This window comes from Trichosurus vulpecula, chromosome 3 (genome assembly GCF_011100635.1).
Source record: "Trichosurus vulpecula isolate mTriVul1 chromosome 3, mTriVul1.pri, whole genome shotgun sequence".
Taxonomy (NCBI): domain Eukaryota; kingdom Metazoa; phylum Chordata; class Mammalia; order Diprotodontia; family Phalangeridae; genus Trichosurus; species Trichosurus vulpecula.
Window position 1 is genome coordinate 317,286,018 of NC_050575.1, and position 22,552 is coordinate 317,308,569.

At 41.5% G+C, this 22,552-nt stretch overlaps 1 protein-coding gene across 1 annotated transcript in view; it reads left to right on the forward strand.

Moving 5' to 3' along the window:
• Positions 1-22,552, forward strand: part of ANXA4 (annexin A4) — a 70,322-nt gene that overhangs the window by 15,274 nt on the left and 32,496 nt on the right. Inside the window, exons 2-3 of the mRNA XM_036752107.1 lie at positions 15,414-15,470; positions 20,786-20,873. Of these exons, the coding sequence (XP_036608002.1) occupies positions 15,468-15,470; positions 20,786-20,873 (91 nt within the window). The 5' untranslated portion in view covers positions 15,414-15,467. The remainder of the gene's footprint in view (positions 1-15,413; positions 15,471-20,785; positions 20,874-22,552) is intronic.

The following is a 22,552-nucleotide window of genomic DNA, read 5'->3' on the forward strand; positions in this document are numbered from 1 at the left end:
ATTGTTATAATCTTAGTAAAAGAGAATGAGGGTAAACAATGATGAGGGTCTGAACTAGAGCATCTTGGGACTGGTGAAGAGGGAATGGGTATAAGAGACATTGCAGAGATGGAATTGATGGGCCTTGGGGATTGATTTGACGTGTAGGACGAAGGAAAGGGAATGACAGTAGCTAGCACTTAATATAGACTTGAAAATTGACAAAATTCTTCACAATAACCCTGCGAAGCATCATTATTTTCATTTTATTGATGAGGAACTGAAGCTCAGAGAGGTTGTTGCACGCCCAGGATCATATAGCTAAGTAATTAGTAGAGTCAGGATTTGAACCCAGGACTTTCTGACTACAAGACTAGTAGCTATCCGCATTGTCACACTGCCTAAGAGCTGAAGACAATAATGAAATTAACCAGTTATGGATGATTGGGAGGATGATCATGCCGTTGATAGTCTGGTAGTTAGGAAGAAGCACGGATTTCATGGGGAAAAATGAACTCGGTTTTAAGAGCTTGAAAAAGGAGACAGTCTCTTTGGTCCTTGGCATAGAGAACTTAGAAGAGAGTTCAGCTCTTGAGACAGAGTTGTGCTAAGCCTCAGCACAGCGATGGTACATGAGAGCTGGATGGCCTGGCCAAGAAAACACATATAGAAGTGAGCAGAGCAAAAGACCTAGGATGGAGCCTTAAGGAATCTGTGTTAAGGAAGCAGGAGGAAGAAGAAGGAGGAGTAGCAAAGGAAACAAAGGAAGAGTTAATGAGGACAGTTGGGATAGGATAGTGTTGGGGAAGCTAGAGGAGAAAGAATAACCAGGGAGGGGGTGGTCTGCAATGTGCAATGCTGCTTAAAGGCTGGGCCCATTGGATTTGGTGATTCAGAGGTTGCTGGTGAACTTGGAGGGAGCTATTTCTCTGACGGAGTGGTCATAGAAGCCAGATTGCAAAGGGTTGAGCAGTGACCTGGGTGATAGAGAAAGTGAAGGTAGAAATGTTGGCTCCAAATGATGTAAGGTTAAAACAGTCTTCATTTAAAATGGTAAACCCTTGAATGGGAAGTTATTTTTGTGGTTGGGCACAATCGCTACATATTTTTTGTTTTGTTTTTTTTTAATGGGAAGATATTATGTGGAAGTTGTTTATTGGGTGGAGAAGGAAATGGCAAACCACTCTTTTATCTTTGCCAAGAAAACCCCACAGACAGTATGATCTGTGGGATCGTGAAGAGTCCGACATGACTGAACAACAACAAATATTCATTAGAAAGTGATTGCTATTTCAACAATGTATTAGAAAAAATTGGTGGAAGAAATTGAAAGCAATGAATGTAGACAATACAGTTGGAGTGAACACAAGTGACAACCATTTTAAGGTCCCTGCAGCCCAGTCCACTTCTTAGGTTTCCTGGGTTGGTCAGATAGTGGAGTGGCACTTAGAATCAAAAGACCTGGGATCTTCCCCTGGCTATCCTTTTTGCTACCTGCGCAGCATCAGGCAAGTCACTTAACTTTTAAGGGCCAAAGTTTCCCCAAATCCCCATCATCACAGGGTTATTGTAAAGATCAGGTGGGATAACATGTGCTTCCTAATACAAACATCAGATATGATGACTGTGAGAAGTGCTCCCCCTCTACTGCCTTCCTCTTTCACAGACTTCTTTTCATGAATGCATGCATGGGTGGAGCCTGTTTTGTATAAGGTTGACTCAGACCTCCTATATTTCCACAAACCAAAAAGCCAAAGTTCTTCTTACTTGTGGGATGTAAAATAAAGCCATCTGCCAAAGTAAAATGAAGAAAGATGACTCACTCATTGGAAAACAGACTACAGTGGAACATATTCAAACTTTGATGTACTTTAAAAAAAATTTTATTATTTATATAGAACTTGAAATTTGCAAATAATCTTGCATTTATTTTTAAAAGATATTAGTAATGGGTGAAATTCCTGTTTGATAGTTGTCACTTGACTCTTAGGGTAGGCTATTGAGTGGAATATTGCTTGGTATGAGAGACTCATTAAAAATCAGGGTACCCATTTTTAAATTACTGTTTTGAACTCAGGACCTTAGAGACTTAGAGTTCCAGGGGTGTGCTGGAGTGTGTTGGTAATCAAAATGGGCTCCTTAGCACTTAGTTCAACAAGTGCCCTTGAAGAGTTTGGCCTTTGTTTCCTTTGGTTAATTCAGTGTCTTTGATTGAGTCTTACTAGGTGCTGAGCCCCACGCCCAAACCCCTATTAGGTGTAAAACCTATGTGGGTGTGGATTGGCAACTAAGGTGGGGCCCAAGGTGGGGCTAACTCCAGGGAGGGCCTAGTTTACATGTCTGGGAGAGCAGAGGCTTTTAGACCACGTGGGTTTGTCTGCCTCTTTGTGACCCCATTTGGGGTTCTAGGTCACGTGGGTGAGTCGCATGTGTGACTCAGCCCTGACACTGAAAAAGATATAAAAACCAGGGGTTGGCTGTCTGTTCTTGGGAACTCTACCTGCAGCAGTGGTGGCTGCATGACTCTGGGCCAGCCCTTGTTCCAAGCTCCCAGGCTGAACCTAGATGTTGGTAACTATGAATTGTATTGGATCTATCTGTTGATATTTGTAATTTGTTTGTAATTTTCTCTGAAGTTCAGGGTGCTGGCTTTTTCCCCTGAACTAAGTGAATGCTGTCTGTATGCTGGATTAAAGTAAACTTGTCAACCCCTTCACCTTGCTTTCCTTATTAAGTCAGATCAAAAGAACCTGTGCTGTTGGCAGCTTTCCGGGGTGGATCTTACACCCCCACAGAAGCTGTTGGCCGGATTGTGGAAACATGGAGTCAGTTTATACCCTTCCAGGGACTGTTAAATTTTCAGTATGAGCATTTACACTTTAGAAATCCTACAAATCATTTATCGTTCTGAACCCTGGTCTTCTTGACTCCAAGTCTATCCACTGTGCCATCTTATTGTTATCCAGTCTGACTCTTTGTGACCCCATTTGGGGTTCTCTTGGCAAAGATACTGGAGTGGTTTGCCATTTCCTTCTCCGGCTCATTTGACCAATGAAGAAACTGAGGCAAACAGGATTGAGTGACTTACCCAGGGTTACATAGCAAGTCACTGCTGAATCCAGTGGATCCTGCCTACCTAAGGAGGTCACTCAACCTCTCCAGACTCCATTTCCTCATCTCTAAAATGGGGATAATAATAGCTCCCAGAGTTGTTGTGAGGACCTGAACAGATAACATATGTGTAGCTCTTTGCAAACACTGAAGTGCTAGATAAAAAGCTCATCATCATCATCATTACCACCGACATCGTCTTATTCTCATCATTACCACCACCACCACCACCACCACCACCATCATTATTAATTATTCTTTTTATTACAGTCTGTTGTTCAGTATATTGTAGAAAAGAGTTTTCTTCAGGTATAGGTTGGATGAAATGGCTGATGAGGTGCCTCTCAGGTAATATCCTGTGGATCTGTGCTTTGAATCTTGGCTCTGTTGGACTCCTTGTGTGCCCTTGGGTAAGTTACTGAGCCTCTCTCTGTGCCTGAGCTTCCTCATCTGTACAATGGGGAGGTTAGACTAGATGACTTTTGAGGTCCCTTCCAGCTCTTAATTTATAATCCTAGTTGCCTACAACTTCGATGGAAATTTTTTTGAATTTTTTTTTTTTTTTGCTGACCCTATTTTACAGATGAAGAAACTGGAACATGGTTGTGACTCATCTCAAACAGCATGTGAGTGACAGAGTGGCAAATTGGCAAAGTCTCAGCTATTAAGAGCCCAACATAAAGCCAGAACATAATCTGCCTCCTCTTTGTCACCCTATTTTAAACAAATTATTTCCATGATATTTTTAGCACTTGTGGCAGTACAGTGTAAAAAGCATCAGTCAGTGTATCCATTATCTGTCTCATTGGATCCCCACAACAACCTGGTGAGGCAGCCAGGGCCCATATAGTTAGCTTCTCTTTATAAATCAGGAAACTGAAGCTTGTGGGGGTTAAATGACCTTCCTGAGCTCACAAACCATGTGGAAGGTAGAGCTGGCTCTGAGGCTCACATCTTAGTGTAAGACTAGTTAGTACTGGGTTGCCCGGGGGCAGAGCCAAGATGGCGGCTGGAAAGCAGGGACATGCTTAAGCTCCCCCCCAGGTCCCTCCAAATTTCAGAGCTGCAGAACCCATGAAATAGCAGAGGGAAGCAGGGCTCTAGCCCAGGACGGCCTGGATGGTCGCTGGGAAGGGTCTATTGCACGGAGCTGGGAGAGAAGCCAAGCAGAGCCAGGACCAACCAGACCAGGAGCCAGGCAGAACAGGCCCTAGTGCCCTGAATCAGTGAGCTGTGGCAGTTACCAGACTTCTCAACCCACAAACACCAAAGACAACAGAGAAGGTTAGTGGGAAAAGCTGCTAGGACAGGGTGAAAGGCGTTCGCTGCTGGCCACTGGGAGTGGCGGAGGTGGTGCAGCTCTGAGGCTGCTTCCAGAGCTACAGCTGCAGTTGCCTCTGGCCCCAGGCCTACCTGGTGGGAGGAATTAAGCAGTGGATTAGAGCAGGAGTGCAAAGCCTGCTTTGCCCTGCCTGGATCTGGGCTGCAATCCTGGTTGGAGGTTCCTGGGGGAGAAGGAGAGCTGGTATGGCAGAGCTTGCTGTGTAGAAGTAGCTCGGAAAACAGCAGCACAGCCCCTCAAACTTGGGACAAAGTATTCTCCACAAGCAGTCATACCCCGATAAAAAGCTCAAGGGTCAAGTAGTTGGCTGGGAACATGAACAGGTAGCGAAAATGGTCTCAGATTCAGACTCAGACTTTGGAATCTTTTTTTGGTGACAAAGAAGACCAAAACATACAGCCAGAGAAGTCAACAAACTCAAAGAGCCTACATCAAAAGCCTCCAAGAAAAATATGAATTGGTCTCAGGCCATGGAAGAGCTCAAAAAGGATTTGGAAAAGCAAGTAAGAGAAGTAGAGGAAAAATTGGGAAGAGAAATGAGAGCAATGCGAGAAAACCATGAAAAACAAGTCAATGACTTGCTAAAGGAGACCCAAAAAAATACTGAAGAAAATAACACCTTAAAAAATAGACTAACTCAAATGGCAAAAGAGCTCCAAAAAGCTAATGAGGAGAAGAATGCCTTGAAAGACAGAATTAGCCAAGGAACAGGAGGTCCAAAAGACCACTGAAGAAAATACTACCTTAAAAATCAGATTGGAGCAAGTGGAAGCTAGTGACTTTATGAGAAATCAAGATATTATAAAACAGAACCAAAGGAATGAAAAAATGGAAGACAATGTGAACTATCTCATTGGAAAAACCACTGACCTGGAGAATAGATCCAAGAGAGATAATTTAAAAATTATTGACTATCTGAAAGCCATGATCAAAAAAAGAGCCTAGATATCATCTTTCAAGAGATTATCAAGGAGAACTGCCCTGATATTCTAGAGCCAGAGGGTAAAATAGAAGTTGAAGAAAGAATCCACTGATCACCTCCTGAAAAAGATCCCAAAAAGAAAACTCCTAGGAATATTGTCGCCAAATTCCAGAGTTCCCAGATCAAGGAGAAAATACTGCAAGCCACCAGAAAGAAACAATCTGAGTATCGAGGAAACACAATCAGAATAATACAAGATTTAGCAACTTCTACATTAAGGGATCAAAGGGCTTGGAATATGATATTCTGGAGGTCAACGGAGCTAAGATTAAAACCAAGAATCACCTATCCAGCAAAACTGAGTATCATGCTCCAAGGCAAAATATGGATTTTTCATAAAATAGAGGACTTTCAAGCTTTCTCAGTGAAAAGACCAGAGCTAAATGGAAAATTTGACTTTCAAACACAAGAATCAAAAGAAGCATGAAAAGATAAACAAGAAAGAGAAATCATAAGGGACTTACTAAAGCTGAACTGTTTTGTTTACATTCCTACATGGAAAGATGTGTAATTAATGAGACCTCAGTATTAGGGTAGCTGAAGGGAATATATATATATATATATATATATATATATATATATATGTGTGTGTGTGTGTGTATACATATACATACATACATACATACATACACACACAGACAGAGGGCACAGGGCGAGTTGAATATGAAGGGATGATATCTAAAAAAATAAAATCAAATTAAGGGATGTGAGACGAATACATTGAGAGAGGGAGAAAGGGAGAGATAGAATGGGGTAAATTATTTTACATAAAAGTGGCAAGAAAAAGCAGTTCGTTAGAAGGGAAGAGGGGGCAGGTAAGGGGGAATGAGTGAATCTTGCTCTCATCGGATTTGACTTGAGGAAGGAATAACATACACACTCAGTTGGGTATCTTACCCCACAGGAAAGAAGGAAGTAGGGGATAAAAAAGGGGGGATGATAGAAGGGAGGGCAGACAGGGGGAGGAGGTAATCAAAAGCAAGCACTTTTGATAAGGGACAGGGTCAAGGGAGAAAATTGAATAAAGGGGGACAGGATAGGAGGGAGCAAAATATAGTTAGTCTAGTATTGTGGAAGGGTTTTGCATAATGATACACATGAGACCTATGTTGAATTGCTTGCCTTCTCAGGGAGGGTGGGTGGGGAGGGAAGAGGGGAGAGAATTTGGAACTCAAAGTTTTAAAAGCAGATGTTCAAAAAAAGTTGTTTTTGCATGCAACTGGGAGATAATATATACAGGCAATGGGGCGTAGAAATCTATCTTGCCCTACAAGAAACTAAGGGAAAAGGGGATGAGGGGGAGTGGGGTGACAGAAAGGAAGGCTGACTGGGGAATGGGGCAATCAGAATATATGCCATCTTGGAGTGGGGAGGAGGGTAGAAATGGGGAGAAAATTTGTAATTCAAAATCTTGTGGAAATCAATGCTGAAAACTAAAAATATTAAATAAATAATAAAATACAAAGAAAAAAAAGACTAGTTAGTACCCATTCCATCATACTCTGCTACCTATTAAATGACTTTATGTGTTGCTCCAAAGCTTTTGGAATAGCATTTAGGAATCTTTCCCACTCATATGGGTTAGCAGAAAAAGTGCTAAATTATAGTTAGGAAAGACCTGATTTATTTTGTATATTACTATATGTGTGTGTACATGTTGCCTACCTTGATAGAATATGAGCTCCTTAAGGCATGGCTCTATTTCATTTTTCTTTGCATCTCTAGCAAAGGGATGGGCCGGAGAGACCTATGGTTGCACAATTGATATCAGAGCTGGCATCTGAAACCAGGTCTCTGTTGGGATTGAAATTAAGGTAAACTGAGGCACAAAGTTCTGAGCAAAGTTCAGTTTATTGGTAAGGCTAGCAGTTACCAATAAAAGGGGTCTTTGGTTCCTCAGCAAGCCAAAATCCCTGAAAAAGGGCTAACAGATTGTTTTTATGGATGAAAGGAATACCATCCAAAAACTAGAAGACAGCATCATGGATAGAGAAAACAGTATGATTGGTTACAAAGTCTGAAGCATCATAGAAGTAGCCACCACTCATTCCATCTTGTTGCTAATTGATGTGTGGGTAACAACCAGACAGACTTCCTTGAAGGACAACTAGTGGCATAGAGATAATAGGTTTCTTTTCATTAAAGTGATTTATAGGGAAACAGAATTTAACTCAGTGAGGAAAACTGAATTTATGAACCTATGAACTTCTAAACTTAACTCAGAGATAAAGAAATATGACTTAAGCAGTTATACAAAATGTTGGTGGTTGGTACAGAATAGAATCAATTACAAAATGGAATTAATTTGATTTTCTCATCTCCTGACTCAATTCAGGATGAGAGATAACTGACCCATTGTACTGTGCCTTTGACACATACTAACTGTGTGAGGCTTTGGGAATACAAAGCCAAAAACAAAAACCCATCCCTACCTGATTTAATTCAAGAAACATTTATTATGTACCTGCTGTGTCGAAGGCCCTATACGAGACTCAGTTTGACAATCAGTAAGTGTTTATAAAATGCCTACAATGTGCCATGGACTCTGTTATATTCTAGGGATGGAAAGAAAAATGAAACAGACTTCAAGGATCTTATATTTTATCAGGATGGACAAGGTATATGCACACATATATTAATATACAAAGTAAATTAAAGGTAATTCTGGACGGTGAGGAGGGCACTCCCTGCTTTATGGCGAACCAGAAAGGTGCTCATGTAGAAGGTGGTACTTGAGCTGAACTTGAAGGGAATTAAGGATAATTATAGGAGGAAGAGGGAAGGAATGTACTCCAGGCATGGGGGGGGGGGGGGCACAGTCTGGGCTAAGGCATGGAAAGGAAAAATTGAGAATCCTTTATTAGGAACAGCCAGAAAACCAGTTTAACTGGATTGTTGAGTGAGTGGAGGGAAATATTGCACGGTAAGGTTGGAAAGGTTGCATCCAAGTTAGAAAGGGCTTTAATACCAAACCGAGCTGGTTGTACAAGAAGACAAGAATAAGAATACTGGTTTGTTGAAGAATCATAGCATCGTGAATTTAGGGCTGGAAAGGACCTTAGACACCATTGAATCCAACCTCTTCCCACTCCCCACTTCACTGTGCCATGTTGACCCTCAATCATGAAGCTGTTATTTAGGCAATTAAAGAGGCAAAGAATATCTTTCTCTGTTTTGAGTCCTGTAGTTTGTTCAGAAAGCAATCTGTCATTAAGGATTGTACTAGCTTGTACCCCCTCATGCCAAGACATCAACTTTTTATACATGGATTTGTAGAGGGCACTCTTCCCTTGTAATTTTAGGTGAATTTCTCTCCTCAAGTTTTCCAAATAAATTTCTTGGCTAGAAGGAAGCGGTGTCTAAATATGAGGCATTTTTTCGCTTGGGTAAAATATTTTCTAGGTTCCCAGAGTTAGAGCTGTAAAAGACCTCAGATGCCACCTAGTACAGCCTTCATTTTACATATGAAGAAATTGGGACTTAGGGACATTAAGTGACTGCCCAAGGATAAGTAGCAGAGCTAGGATTCAAACGCATGTCCTCCGGTTCTCGAACCAGCCCTGTTTCCCCTGTGCCAATGCTGTCTCTTCACACAGTTCTTTAGTACTTCAATAGATGTGATGTGATCTCACCATTATGCAAATAGTTTCTCAATCATTATAGATTATAACCCATCCACAGCCTTGTATCATCATGTGCCATTTTTATTCATGATTTCCCATACATCCTCCCAGAGGATCTGCTGAACAAACTGGAGGCCTTTCTGGGCTCTTTGAATGTTTCCAGGGGGGCCTATGTGGCACTCAGCCTGCCCATCTGTCATCTCTTACTCTTGCTCAGTGATTGGCCTACCTCCCGGTTCTGACTGGACCTTTTCTCGATGAATCCCTTAGACCACTATGGTATACAAGTCATCACTGGAAACATGCTGCACCCTGATATACACCCACCATGTGTCTCTGCATTGCTTTCTTGTCACCTACACTAATGAGAAGCATTAACTCCCTGTATAATGAGTGACAAAATTCGGGTTAAAGGGATAGCAACAGGGATTAGTTACGCTTGAAATTAAATCAACAAACATTTACTAAATACTTATTGTATTTACTACCAATGGGCAGAATGTAGTGTGCTGGCATTGGAGGAAATAGAAATTGTAGATTAAATATGATCCCTGACCTCATGGAACATACATTCTAGCAGGGGAATAATACAGATAATCCTAATAAATAATATACTCCTGCCCAATCCCTCTTTCCTAATAGAATGTAGGCTTCTCGAAGGCAGGAGTCTAGTTTCCTTTTTTTGATCTTTGTCTCCCCGGTACAGAGTGTGCATTTAATAAGTGTTTGCGGAATTGAATGGGTGCACTAGTGAGTTACAAGACAGGGTGCTATATTTGCTAGATCAGTTTTAAGACATAAATTACATGAAAGCTCCATGGAAGCAAAATGAGAGCCATGACTGGGTGTCTGGGGAGTACCATTAGTTAAAACTGAAATGTAGGCCCATTCCTAGCAAATCTGATTCCTATACAGTGTCTCTAGAAATACAGTTTGGATACCTTAATAGATGGAAGGACGATTACAATTAATGAAATAGCCGATGAAAAGGTAAGATGACAAAAGACCAAAAAGGTTGAGTTAATCAAGGGGGAGAAAGTAGTCTGAGGAAGATGCCGAGGAAAGGAGACCATGGTGTGAGAGGGTCTTGGGAGTGAGCAAACTGGGCAGAATATAAGCCAATGCCTTTGATTGTTAGGGGCTACCTAGCAGAAGAGTTTTGGCCTTAGCCATTGTCAAAGGCCTTAGTTGTTTCCAGACCTGATCATTCTTAAATTTATTCATACAAGATTGTTCTGTTACTCAGAGAAGCAATTGGATTTAGAAGCTAAAAAAGGACCTTAGAAATTACCTAGTCCAGCCTGGGGACCCAGGGGAGATAAGTAACCAGAGCCATTATTTAAAGCCAGGGCTTCTGACTCTAAATATATTGCTCTTTTCCTCTCTACTCATTGACCCTCATTACCTACCTATGCTTTCATCTTCTATGTGTCTTATTTTATTTTTGTTTCATCGATGTCATGTTTTTTTTATAGTAGTCACTTCCCAGAGAGCCCTCCCTTAGAACAAAGGAAAACAGTTAACCCTGGGACTGCTGACAACATATGCAACATTTTTCCTATTACAATATATCCTCCTGAAGGGCAGGGACTGTATTTGAATAAGTACAGTAATAGTAGCTAGTATTTATATAGCACCTACTATGTGCTAGGCACTGTGCAATTGGCAAAGGCACCTTACAATTACTAAGTCATTTAAACTTCACGGTAGTCTGGCAGGCTTGGGTAGGGACCTATTATGGTCCAATCTATGAGCTTCAGAGTGAACTGGGTTTAAGGTTTTGTGAAAGAAGAAAGAGAGAGAGAGAGAGAGGGAGGGAGGGAAGGAGGGAGGGAGGGAGGGAGAGAGAGAGAGAGAGAGAGAGAGAGAGAGATCTAGCCAGTAAATCCCAAGTTAAGTGGGCAGCTTCTGGCCATCAAAATTTACCTTCCTGTGGAGAGGAGAAGAAAGAGAAGGCCTCTTTAAGAAGCCACTAAATGGCTGTATTTTGGGCCTTCCTGGCTTACAGGGAACGTCAATGGTAATGGTTTCCCTTTGGAACAGCAACCCTGAGGGTCTTCCCCTCCCAGCTTGATTTCTTTTTCTTTTTCTTCTAATTAAAAAGGCCGTCCCTGGACTCAGTTCTTAAAGAGGCTTATTCACTGAATGGGCCTTACCTCACTCAAGTGAGTGCATGAAAAGGCCTTAGCTTAAAAGGGCCAGGGTCTCCCACTGCATCTTGGGTCATCTCCAGTCATCCTGATGGGTATCTGGCCGTTGGACCCAGATGGATCTGGAGGAGAAAGTGAGGCTGGTGACCTTGCACAGCCCTCCCTCCCTCAAATCCAAGTCCACCGCGAGTCGTGCCATCATCTCCCTGATGCCGAGGTCTTCTTCAAAAACAAAGGACAAACACAACAGCAATCTGGCAGGCAGGTGCCATTATTATTCCCATTTTACAGCTGAGGAAACTGAGGCAGAGATTAAGTGACTTACCCAAGAACATACATCTAGTAAGAGTCTGAGGCTAGATTTGAACTCAAATCTTCCTGACTCCAGGCCCAGTGCTTACATCCTTGGTACTTAGCACAGCCCCTGGTACATAGTAAGCACTTAATAAATAATTGCTGACTGACTGAGAGACTTCCCTTTAGTGTTCTACCTGTCTATCAAGAGGAGCAAAGTATGTTTCATCATTTGTCCTCTGGGACTCAAAGAGGGCATTGTGTTTCATCTGCCTTTAGACATCTTTTACTTTTCTTTTTATTCCCATTTATGTCCTGAAAAAAAAATCCAAGTTGTTTGCACATCCAGACATGAGTCTCCTCGGACTGTTCCTTTATTTTCTCCTTGCTGTAATCGTCTGCTTTGGTGTCCTCAGAATTTTGTTTTTAAGAATATTCCTATTCCTCCCGAACCTACTTTCCTAAGGCCATGGAACACTTCCATATCCCTTCTTTGAACCCTTTGTAATCCTCTTTCCAAAACTTAGGGAACGGGGCCTAAGTTTGTCCTCCTCGTGTAATACAGGACTGGCAGATGTTGTATTCACCTTCTTCCAAAGTTCTCATCATCACTACTTTGGCAAGCGCTTCTTCCTCACTGGTCAGAATCAGGTCCCGAATAGCAGTTTACATGGTCGCTTGACTCATCAACGCTTTGAAGAATGAAATATCATCAAGGTGACTCAAGAACTATCAGTTATTCTGCTTTTAGTAGCTGCGGAGCGCTAACGTTTGTTCAAACCGTTGGAAATCCCCAATCACCGCTATTTCTTGTCTCCGTGTTAATTTTGCGACCCGTTTCCAAAACTCATTATCCATTTCTTCCGGTTGTTCCTGTAGTCTGCAGTATATCCTCCCACCACCATATTGGTTCTACTTCTCCATTTTTCTGGCCCATTTGCACTTCAGCTTGTTTCCTTTCCCTCATTTGTGAACTTACTCAATAATAAATCCTACTAGATGGCTGGACCTTGAGTCAAGAAGACCTGAGTTCAAGTCCAGCTTCAGATATTTATTGTTAGTGTGACTTTGGGTAAGTCACTTAAACTCTCTCAGGCTCAATTGCTCCTTCTGTCAAATGGGAATAACAGCACCCCCTCCCTCTCAGGGTTGTTGTAAGGATTAAATGAGATAGTATTTGTAGAATGCTTTACAAACCTTAAAGCACTATTGATGTGCCATTGATGAGCCTATCCATTTTCTTAAATGATATTTTTATTTTATTCTCTCAATTACATGTAAAAGTTTTTAACATCCATTTTCCCATAATTTTTGAGTTCTAAATTCCTTCCCTCCCTTCCTCCCTTCTTTTTTCCCTCCTTGAGAAGGCACACACTTTGATAAAGAATATACATGTGCAATCATGTAAAACATTTCCATATTAGCCATGTTTGCAAAAGAGAACACAGATACTACCACTCTCCAATAAAAAAAAGGAAAAAGGAAAAGAAACTTAAAAAGTATGCTTCGATTTTCATTCAGATGCTATCGGTTCTTTCTCTGGAGGTGGATAGCATTTTTCATCATAAATTTATTTTGGAATTGTCCTAGATCATTGTATTGCTGAGAATAACAAGTCATTCACAGTGCTGTATACAATGATCTCATGAAGCATATGCCTTTACTGGTATATTCTAATAATTAATAACTTCTTAACAAGCCTGTGATACCTGTGAGGTCTGACTTCCCTTCCTGAAACTAAGTTCTCCAACCAAAGTACATGAATGACCCTTAGTCTTCAGAGATCTGGGCTAAGAAGGAAGCTTAACTGGCCTGGCAGTGAATCAGTTTGGCTCAGAAGAGAAACCAGACTTATCAGTTGAGCTAGGCAAATAGAGACTTTGCAGTAGCCACACCTTCTATTTGATTAATGCTTTATAGTTTACTATGATCTCATTAGTTTCTTACTGGAACCCTGTGAGATAGAGAGTTTTATCATCAAGGTTCAAGTTCAGGGGTCTAACATTTATTAATTGGAGGACTGTGGGCAGGTCACATTTGCTTCAATACCTCAGTTATCTCATCAGTAAAATGGAGATAGTGAAATACTACTGACCTTACAGGGTGGTAGTGAAGAAAGTATCATTCCCCACTCCGCATCCCCTATGTCCAAAGCATCTTCAGATTTTACCTTCAGAATGTCTCTTGAATATGCCCCCTTCTCTCCTCTGGCACCACTGCCACTTTGGCCTAGATCCTTATTACCTCAGCCCTGGACTATTAGAATAATCTTGGTTGGTTGGTTTCCCTGGCACTCATCTCTCCCCATTCCAGTCCATCCTCTATTCATCCGCCAAAGTGATCTTCCCAAAGTTCAATCTGACCATGTCATCCCCCCCCCCCCTACCGTTTGATAAACTCCTATGGCTCTCTATCACTTCTAGGATTAAATATGAAATCTATTTGGCATTCGTAACCTGACTCTACTTACCTTCCCAGTCTTCTTACATTTTACATTCCCCTGTGTACTGTGTCATCTAGTGACATCGGCCTCCTACACAAGAACTCCATCTCCCTACTCTAGGCATTCTCGCTGGCTGGTCCCCAATTCCTGGAATGTGCTCTCTCCTCATCTCTGCTTCCTGACTTCCTGGTTTCTTTCAAGTCCCAGCTAAAATCCCCCTTTCTACAGGAGCCTCTTCCAATCCCCCTTCCCTTCATTGATGGTCTCCAATTTCTCCAGTGGCTAGCTTGCATAATTATTTTCATGTTGTCTCCCCCATTAGACCATGAGCTCATTGAGAGCCTGGACTAAGATGACTGAACAACAACATGTGCTTGACACTGTGCTAAACCCTGGGAATATATATATATATATATATATATATATGTAAGCTGAAAGAAAACCCGTCCCTGCCAAAGAATTCTGGAAAGGTAGGGGAAGTTTAGGGTATCTAATGTGGGTGGCATTGTACAGAAAATCTGGGAGGAGAGTCTAGTGCAACCTGGAGGAGAAAGTTAAGTAACTTGACTAAGGTCATGCAGGTAGTAACAAGGAGAGGCAAGATTTGAATGCAGCTTCTGTGACTCCAAAGGGCCATCCTAAATTAATAGGTGTTTTGTGGTCTGGATCATGTAGTCCACACAATTTACTTGATTTGAGAAGGAATCAGTGCTTAGAACAGACTGATGAGTTCACATCACCAAAATGATGGTGATAAATATTGTTCAGTGTTTTACTTTTATGAAGCTGAAACATTCATCATTCTCAAAAATATTTTTAAAAATCTCTTTCTATTCTTGATACTTCTGAACACTGAATATCTTTCTCTAGTTTCATGTAATGCAGAAAGCCCAAGTGTTGAAGTGAGAAGACAGGTTCAAACACTGCCTTTGGGTTCAAATACTAGCTTTGACACTCTTTTTGACTTTGAGAAAGTCACTTCCCCATGAGTTTAAAATGGAGGGATTGGACTAGACTTGCAGGGGAGGGGAACCTGAGGCCTCAAGGCCACATGTGGCCCTCTAGGTCCTCAAGTGCCACCCGCTGACTGAATCCAAACTTCACAAAACATATCCTCTTAATAAAAGGATTTGTTCTGTAAAACTTGGATTCTGTCCAAAGGTCGCATCCAAGGATCTAGAAGACTGCATGTGGTTCCCTACTCCTGGACTAGAGCACCTCTAGGGTTCTTCCAGCCCTGATACTAATAGTTTATGGTTCTGCTATGTTACAGTCTTTGTTTAATTATTAGCCTTGTAAAACAGACTGCTGTATCCTATCTGTGGCTAAGGAAAGGAGGACCTTCAAATGAAGGGGCAGAGGTGGTTGTCATGCTTCCTTCTGGAGTCAAGAGGTACCAGTCTCCTTTATCAATAAATGCAATCCATGAGTTACCTGTGCTGAATGATTTTTCCCTTATCACAGTCATTTCCTGTTTGATTTATTACAGAGAAGCATCTGCTCGGAAAGATTCAACAGTGATCCTTCTCTAGAGTCATTGGACATGGTAAGTCAGAGGTCACCCCTGCTGCTCCCCAATTCTTGGCAAATCCAGGATGTACTATCACCTGAGAGGAGTTAGTCTAAAAGCTCTATTTGTTCTCCCAGGGAGGATACTGGGAAGGCTATTTTTTAAAGATAAGGAATTGTGATCTCTTGTTTTTCTTCCTGTCCTTCATAAAGATCCCCTAGGCTCTGTGGTCTGATTGTCACGGCAGGAGATCAGTGCCTTGGAGTTCAGAAAAGTTCACTTCTCAGAGTAGAAGGCTTAGGTGTAGCATGCCCCAAAGTGAGCAAGTGGTTCTAGGCAGGACTGCCTGTCAAATCGCGACTCTGATGCTGGTTTGACCTTCGGCAAATCGTTTAAACTTCCCTGAGGATCAGTTTCCCGGTATGTAAAATAAGGAAGTTTCACTAGAAAGCCTATAAGGTCTTTTCTATGTATTAACAACAAAATTATTATCGTTTCTGTTACAATTCCTAGCCCCTGCTTACCTTTCTGTCCTTACCTTGCTTAACTCTGCTTTACCCACTGTATTCTCATGGCACACTGAACTAACTACTTGCCATGTAGTCATTCATTTAAATGCCTTTGCTCAGACCATGAAATTCTTTTCCCCTAATCTCTATTTGTTGAAATCTTTTTTGTCCTTTGAAGTTTGGGCTTAAAGTCAGTCTTTTCTGTTAATTGAATCTTCCCCAATTCACCTCTCTTCACCCCCAGGCAGGTTCTCTCTTTTATATGATCCTTAATTACACCTTGTTTGTGCCTCTCTAGGAACTTAGTTCCTTCCACTTTTCATTATGTTTCATTATTGTTATTTATGTCTCATCTTCCACTAAATTGTAACCTCTGAGGGCTGGAACCTCTGAAGAATCTAAACCTTTTTTGCTTTGTCTGCTTAGTTCCCAGACCTGCCCTCAGACTAGAGTGATCCTTAGTGTGGGCCTTGAAAATAGAGAAATAGTGGTGATCTTGAATTGAATTCTGACTCTGCTGCTTTGCCACCTGTGTGGTCTTGGGCATGTCCCTTATTCTCTCTGGGTCTCAGTTTTCTCACCTGTAAAATGTGGAGGTCACACCGGATGATCTTTATGAGCCCTACCAGTTTTAAATGATATAGATTTTGTGATTTGAGGCACCTAACTCTGCTTTCTAGAAGTTGGTAATCCTTTATACAAATGGTACCTTCATGGGCTCCAGATAACTTCCAGAAGCCCACTTCCTGCTCTTCCCATATCCCAACAGCCTAGAGTTGAAGTAAGACTATATATTAATGAAAGAAACAGAATGGCATAGAGGAAATAGTGATGATCCTATAGGGGCAGGACCTAAGTTTGAATCCCATGTCTCTTCCTTCTTACCTGTGTTACCTTGGCCAAGTCTTGTAACCCTCTTTAACTGTCCTTTTACTCATCTGTCCAATGAGGGAGTTGAACCAAATGACTTCAAAGGCTCCTCCCAGCACTAGATCTTATGACTTAAAATCTCAGAAACAGTGCATATGGTTAAAGGTATATATAGATATGTGTATTGTCTTAAGAAGATCACCTGGCAGGATAAGATACCTGATACTAAGGTCCTTTCTTAAACTGCCAAACTCTACTGCAGAGAGGACAACTCTGATGGGCTGGCCACATTCAGATGCCAAACATACATTTGCCAAAAAGATTATTTTATGGAGAACTCACACAGGACAAGCATTCACATGGTGGTCAGAAGAAGCGATACAAGGACACTCTCAAGGTCTCTCTTAAGAACTTTGGAATTAATTGTGTGACTTGGAAGACACTGGTACAGGACCGTTCAGCATGGCATGCCCATATCAGAGAAGGTGCCATGCTCTATGAGCAAAGCAGAATTGAAGTAGTTCAAAAGAAATGCAAGATGCACAAATTTAGAGAATCCTCCCCAATTGTTTGCATGGACTATTTGTACCCAGCCTGTAGTAGAGCATTCTGAGCTTGTATTGGTCTGTTCAGTCAGTTGGACACCCTATAACTTGACTCTAACATAGTGATGCCCTCTTCAAGAATGGAGGACAACAACCATAAAGACAAACTTGTGGCCCTAATCCCTCTGGAACAAAAAATAATAATGTAATAATAGCTAGTGTTGAAAGGAACATTCTTTGTTTGGGCTGTCACTCACATTAATGAGGCAAAATTCAGGACAAAGAGAATTAAAAGGCATTTATCACAAGTATGTCAATTTGATGGGTTGATTGCTGGAAATCAGCAGTGGCTTCAAGGTGGAAGCAGCTTTTATTGCAAGTGAGATAAAGATAATTCAAATAAGTCCACGTCAGCCAAAGACGTTGGCTCTTTGCATCTCAGTTCCTCCCCAAGGTAGCAAGTATGTGACAGTTTACAGGTACATCCAGGGAGGGGGTAGCTTGATTATGGGACAAATATCAGGGTACTGGGTGACACCTCCCCCCCAACACTGATTGACAAGCAGGTCTAGGAATAATGGATTGCTGAGTCAGTATAACTTTCAATACTAGCATTTATGTAGCACATTTAGATTTGCAGAACACTTTCCAAATATCATCTCATTTGATCCTCACAACAACCCGGGAGGTAGGTGTTATTTTTACTTCCATTTTACAGATGAGGACACTGAGGCAGACAGAGGCTGACTTACCCACGTTCACATAGCTAGTAATTGTCTGAGGCTGAACTCTTCCTGACTTAAAGTCTACTGCTCTCTCCACCATGCCACCTCTCTGCTCCCTACGAGCCATCTGAACTGAGTCATCTGCAGTGTCCAGCGGAAGCTCCAGGGTAGCCTCCCAGGATAATCGGATCAGAGTTGGCTGGGACTGTCATTCTTTTATTGCCCTTCCTTCCCATCCCCAGTTATCAGGTTAGCAATCCAACAAACATCAAGCACTTCTTCTGGGCCATGAAGGGTGCTAGGCACCTGAGTTAGCAAGAAAAAAATGAAATTGTTTCTGTCCTCACGGTGCTTTCATTCTTCTGGGAGAAAACAACATATGCACAGCCAAGTAAATACAAAGTAAAAATTGAGGAGAGAGCCTGGAGAATCAGCAAAAGCTTTTAGTAGAAAGTGACCCCTGAATTGAGGCTTGAAGAAAGGTAAGGACTTTGAGGTTGAACTGAGAAGCGACTGCTTTCCAGATGAAGACTTGCCCGTTTCAGGAAACAATTGGAATCTCATTGCTCCAGCTAAGTGACCTTCGTGTTTTCCCCTACCTCACAGGTTTTTAATGTTTAAGGCCACATAGATTGACCCCTAGTTCACCCTGTACAAGGTATTCGTGGTTTAGCCCTGTCTTCTCATCAGATTCCAAAGAACAATGGAGTGCTTCAGTCAGGCATTAATCTTTCTAATGTTCATTTTGGAGAGTTACATGAGTTCACAAGGCAGTTTTGTGTACCCTAATTCAGTCTTAGATTAGAAAGAAGAAATTGTTGATGTCAGGTTTAAAAAAAAAAACCAGCCAAACTTTTTAAAGCAATCACTACCTTGTAAATAGCCAACTCTGGTCCCCCAGCCAAAGGAATGAAAGGGAAAGGGTCCCTGCTAACCATGGAAATAAAGGTTTGTTGTTCTTGTTTTTGTAAATGGTGTTTTATTTTTTACAATTATATGTAAAGATAGTTTTCAACATTTTTTATAAGATTTTGAGTTCCAAATTTTTCTCCTTCCCTCTCCTCCCCATGATGGTAAGCAATCTGATATAGGTTATACATGTGCAATCATGTTAAGCATATTTCCACATTAGTCATGTTGTGAAAGAAGAATCAGAACAAAAGGGAAAACCCACAAGAAGGAAAAAACAAAATGAGAATAGTGTGCTTGGGTCTGCATTCAGACTCTATAGTTCTTTCTCTGGATGTGGAGAGCATTTTCCATCATGAGTCTTTGGGAATTGTCTTGAATCATTGTATTGCTGAGAAGAGCTAAATCTATCATAGTTGAACATCATACAATGTTGCCGTTACTATGTACAATGTTCTCCTGGTTCTGCTCACTTCGCTCAATATCATTCCATGTAAGTCTTTCTGGTTTTTTCTGAAATCTACTAATCATTTCTTATAGCACAATAGTATTCCATTCCATCCATATACCACAGCTTATTCAGCCATTCCCCCATTGATGGGTATTCCCTCAATTTCCAATTCTTTGCCACCACAAAAAGAGCTGCTATAAATATTTTTGTACATGTGGGTCCTTTCCCTTTTTTTATGATCTCTTTGAGATACAGACCTAGTAGTGGTATTACTGGCTCAAAAGATATACACAGTTTGATTGCGCTTTGGGCACAATTTCCAATTGTTCTCCAGAATGGCTGGATCACTTCACAACTCCACCAGCAATGCATTAGTGTCCCAGTTTTTCCACAACTTTTCCAACATTTACCAAGAAATAAAGTTTTTAAAGATAGTTTTTCCATCACCTCAAAAACTCATTAAGACATCTTGAAATGTATAAAGAGAGGGACACCTCATCTTCACAGAATTATGTCTTAGTTTTTCTCTATTAATGGGCCTACCATTGCTCTTTGCACATAGTAGGTCTAGGATAAATGCTCATTGAATTGTTGTACCGTTCTCCAACTCAAATTGCCCATATAATCTGTCCATTCTCCTCTTCTGCTTACCGTTATAATGTAGTATTATGACATAATTTCAAAGATTATAATTGATTTTATATCAATGGCATCTTATGATGTCCATTTCCTTGTTTGTTTTTGAGGCAGTTGGGGTTAAATGACTTGCCCAGGGTCACACAGCTAGTAAGTGTCTGAGGCCAGATTTGAACTCAGGTTCTCCCAACTTCATGGCTGGTGCTTTATCCACATTTGCTGGTAGTAATAATGATAACAATTACTCATTTTGTGTAACTTTTAAAGCTTTACAGAATACATTGTGGCCATTATCTCATTTAATCTCTACAACAACCCTATGAAGTAGGTGCTATTACTTTCTTCCCATTTTACAGATGGTGGGAAGTGAGGCTCAGATTAAGTGACTTGCCCAAGGTCATGTAGCTAGTAAATGTCTGAGGTGCAATTTGACTCTGTCTTTCCTGACTCCAGGTGAAGAACTCTTATGCCTTACCATCAGCAGCAAGTGAAATATAGTTTCTTAAACTGCAGGAAAGGATGGATTAATTGGGGAACTACTCCTACAAATGGTTAATCCCACTCCCTACATGAGTCAGGACAGATGGCACTTGCTGATTATATTAGCTTACTTTTGGGGCTGATCTTACTCTACCCACTATGTGTAAAAAACCATAGTTGTTCAGACATTGTTCTCTCTAAGTCACTTGACTTTCTGTGTCTTTAGGCAGGAAAAGGAGGTTCCGTGAAAGCTGCCCTAGGATTCAATGCAGCTGAAGATGCCCAGAAACTGAGGAAGGCCATGAAAGGACTTGGTAAGTAGATGGCCTACCTGATGCATGGCAAAGTAAAGGTTTATGTAAATTCATGTTTTGCAAGCAACCTAAATCCTATGGTAACTTAATGCTTTTAAAATAGAGCTCTACCTCCTTTGGCAATCCAGGTGAGCCTTAAGATGGACCAGTATGTAAAAATTTAGACTTTGCAAAACAAATAGGGTCGGGAATAATTGCTTTAGGAAAAAATTCTTTTCGAAAGGACAACCACTGCTCCTGCCTGGTCCTCTCCCCCCCCAAGATTTTTTTAAAAGTTATTTTAAGATTTTTTTGGGTGAACTGGAGGGTACTAGAGCTGTGATTTCATCCTGGTAGGGAACTCATGGGGAGGAATGTCCCCTCTCAACACAAATCACAAAACCTACTTTACAAGGTTCTTAACCTTGCTATTATCACCCCAGTTTTACAAATGAGGAAGCTGAGAATTGAGGGGGGCTAATAGGCATAGTCTTCTGACTTCAACCCCACCACTCTATCTGCTGTACTACCTTGCTGCCTCATGTCCAGCAGAAAGATGTGGGCCCAAGCAGGCCATAGGTCCCAGCACGTGAGGGAGCCTCTCGAGATTCTCTGTGATTGTCTCAGAGTAGAGTTTTAACCAGATGAGACCTGAGAGGAAGTGTAGCACAGTGGAAGGAGCTCTCTCTGGGCTTAGAGTTGGAAGACCAGGTTTCAAATGCTACCTGTCACGTCCTTACCCTGTGTGACCCTGAGTAAGTCACTTCTCTCCGAGCCTTGGTTCCCTCCCGTACAATGAAGGAATTGGATTTAGTGATGTCTAACCCCCCTTTCAGATCTAAATCCTTGTTGTTGTTATTCAGTTGTTCCTCAGTCATGTCTGACTCTCCGTGACCCCGTTTGGGGTTTTCTTGGCAAAGATACTGGAGCGGTTTGAAATTTCCTTCTCCAGATCCTTTTACAGCTGAGGAGACTGAGGCAAACAGGGTGAAGTGGCTTACCCAGGGTTATAGCTTACAAGTGTCTGAGGCCAGGTTTGAACTCAAGAAGATGAGTCTTCCTGACTCCAGGCCTGGCACTCTGGGCATTATAGTGCCACCTAGCTGCCCTCAAATCCTATAACACTGTAAGACAAAGTGCTATTCAAGTGTTATTAATATTAATTATTATGAAAAATGAGCAAATGCCCATTTCTGAATAGGGCATTCTATTTAATCTGTATCTACACCACTTTTCCCTTTTTCTTTAACTTAAATGAAATAAAAGATTTTCTGTGTTCGGTAATGAATCTGAGTGAGCAGACCCATCTGAATTTCCAAGTGCAGCACAAATGCACAGGCTTCAGAAATTGGACGATAGACCAGCCGTATCATAGCCATAGATAGAGCTGGGAAGCATGCCAGCCAGGTGGGTGATTCTTTTCATGAAAGCAGAGGCAAATGCATATTTAAACAAAATACATGCAAAATTCACGACCCTCAAGAGTTGGAAGGGCATCCAGAGGAAAGAAAATTGCATTTGCATTTGGTCAGAGGACCTGTATTTGTCATAGCTGCCACTTACTTCTTGTATGAATGACCCTGAGCCAAACATTAAATGCCATGGACCTCACATTCCTCATTTCTAAAATGAGCAGGGTTGGACTAGATCACAGAATCACAGATGTAGAGCTGGAGGGGACCCTAGAGTCCATGTGGGCC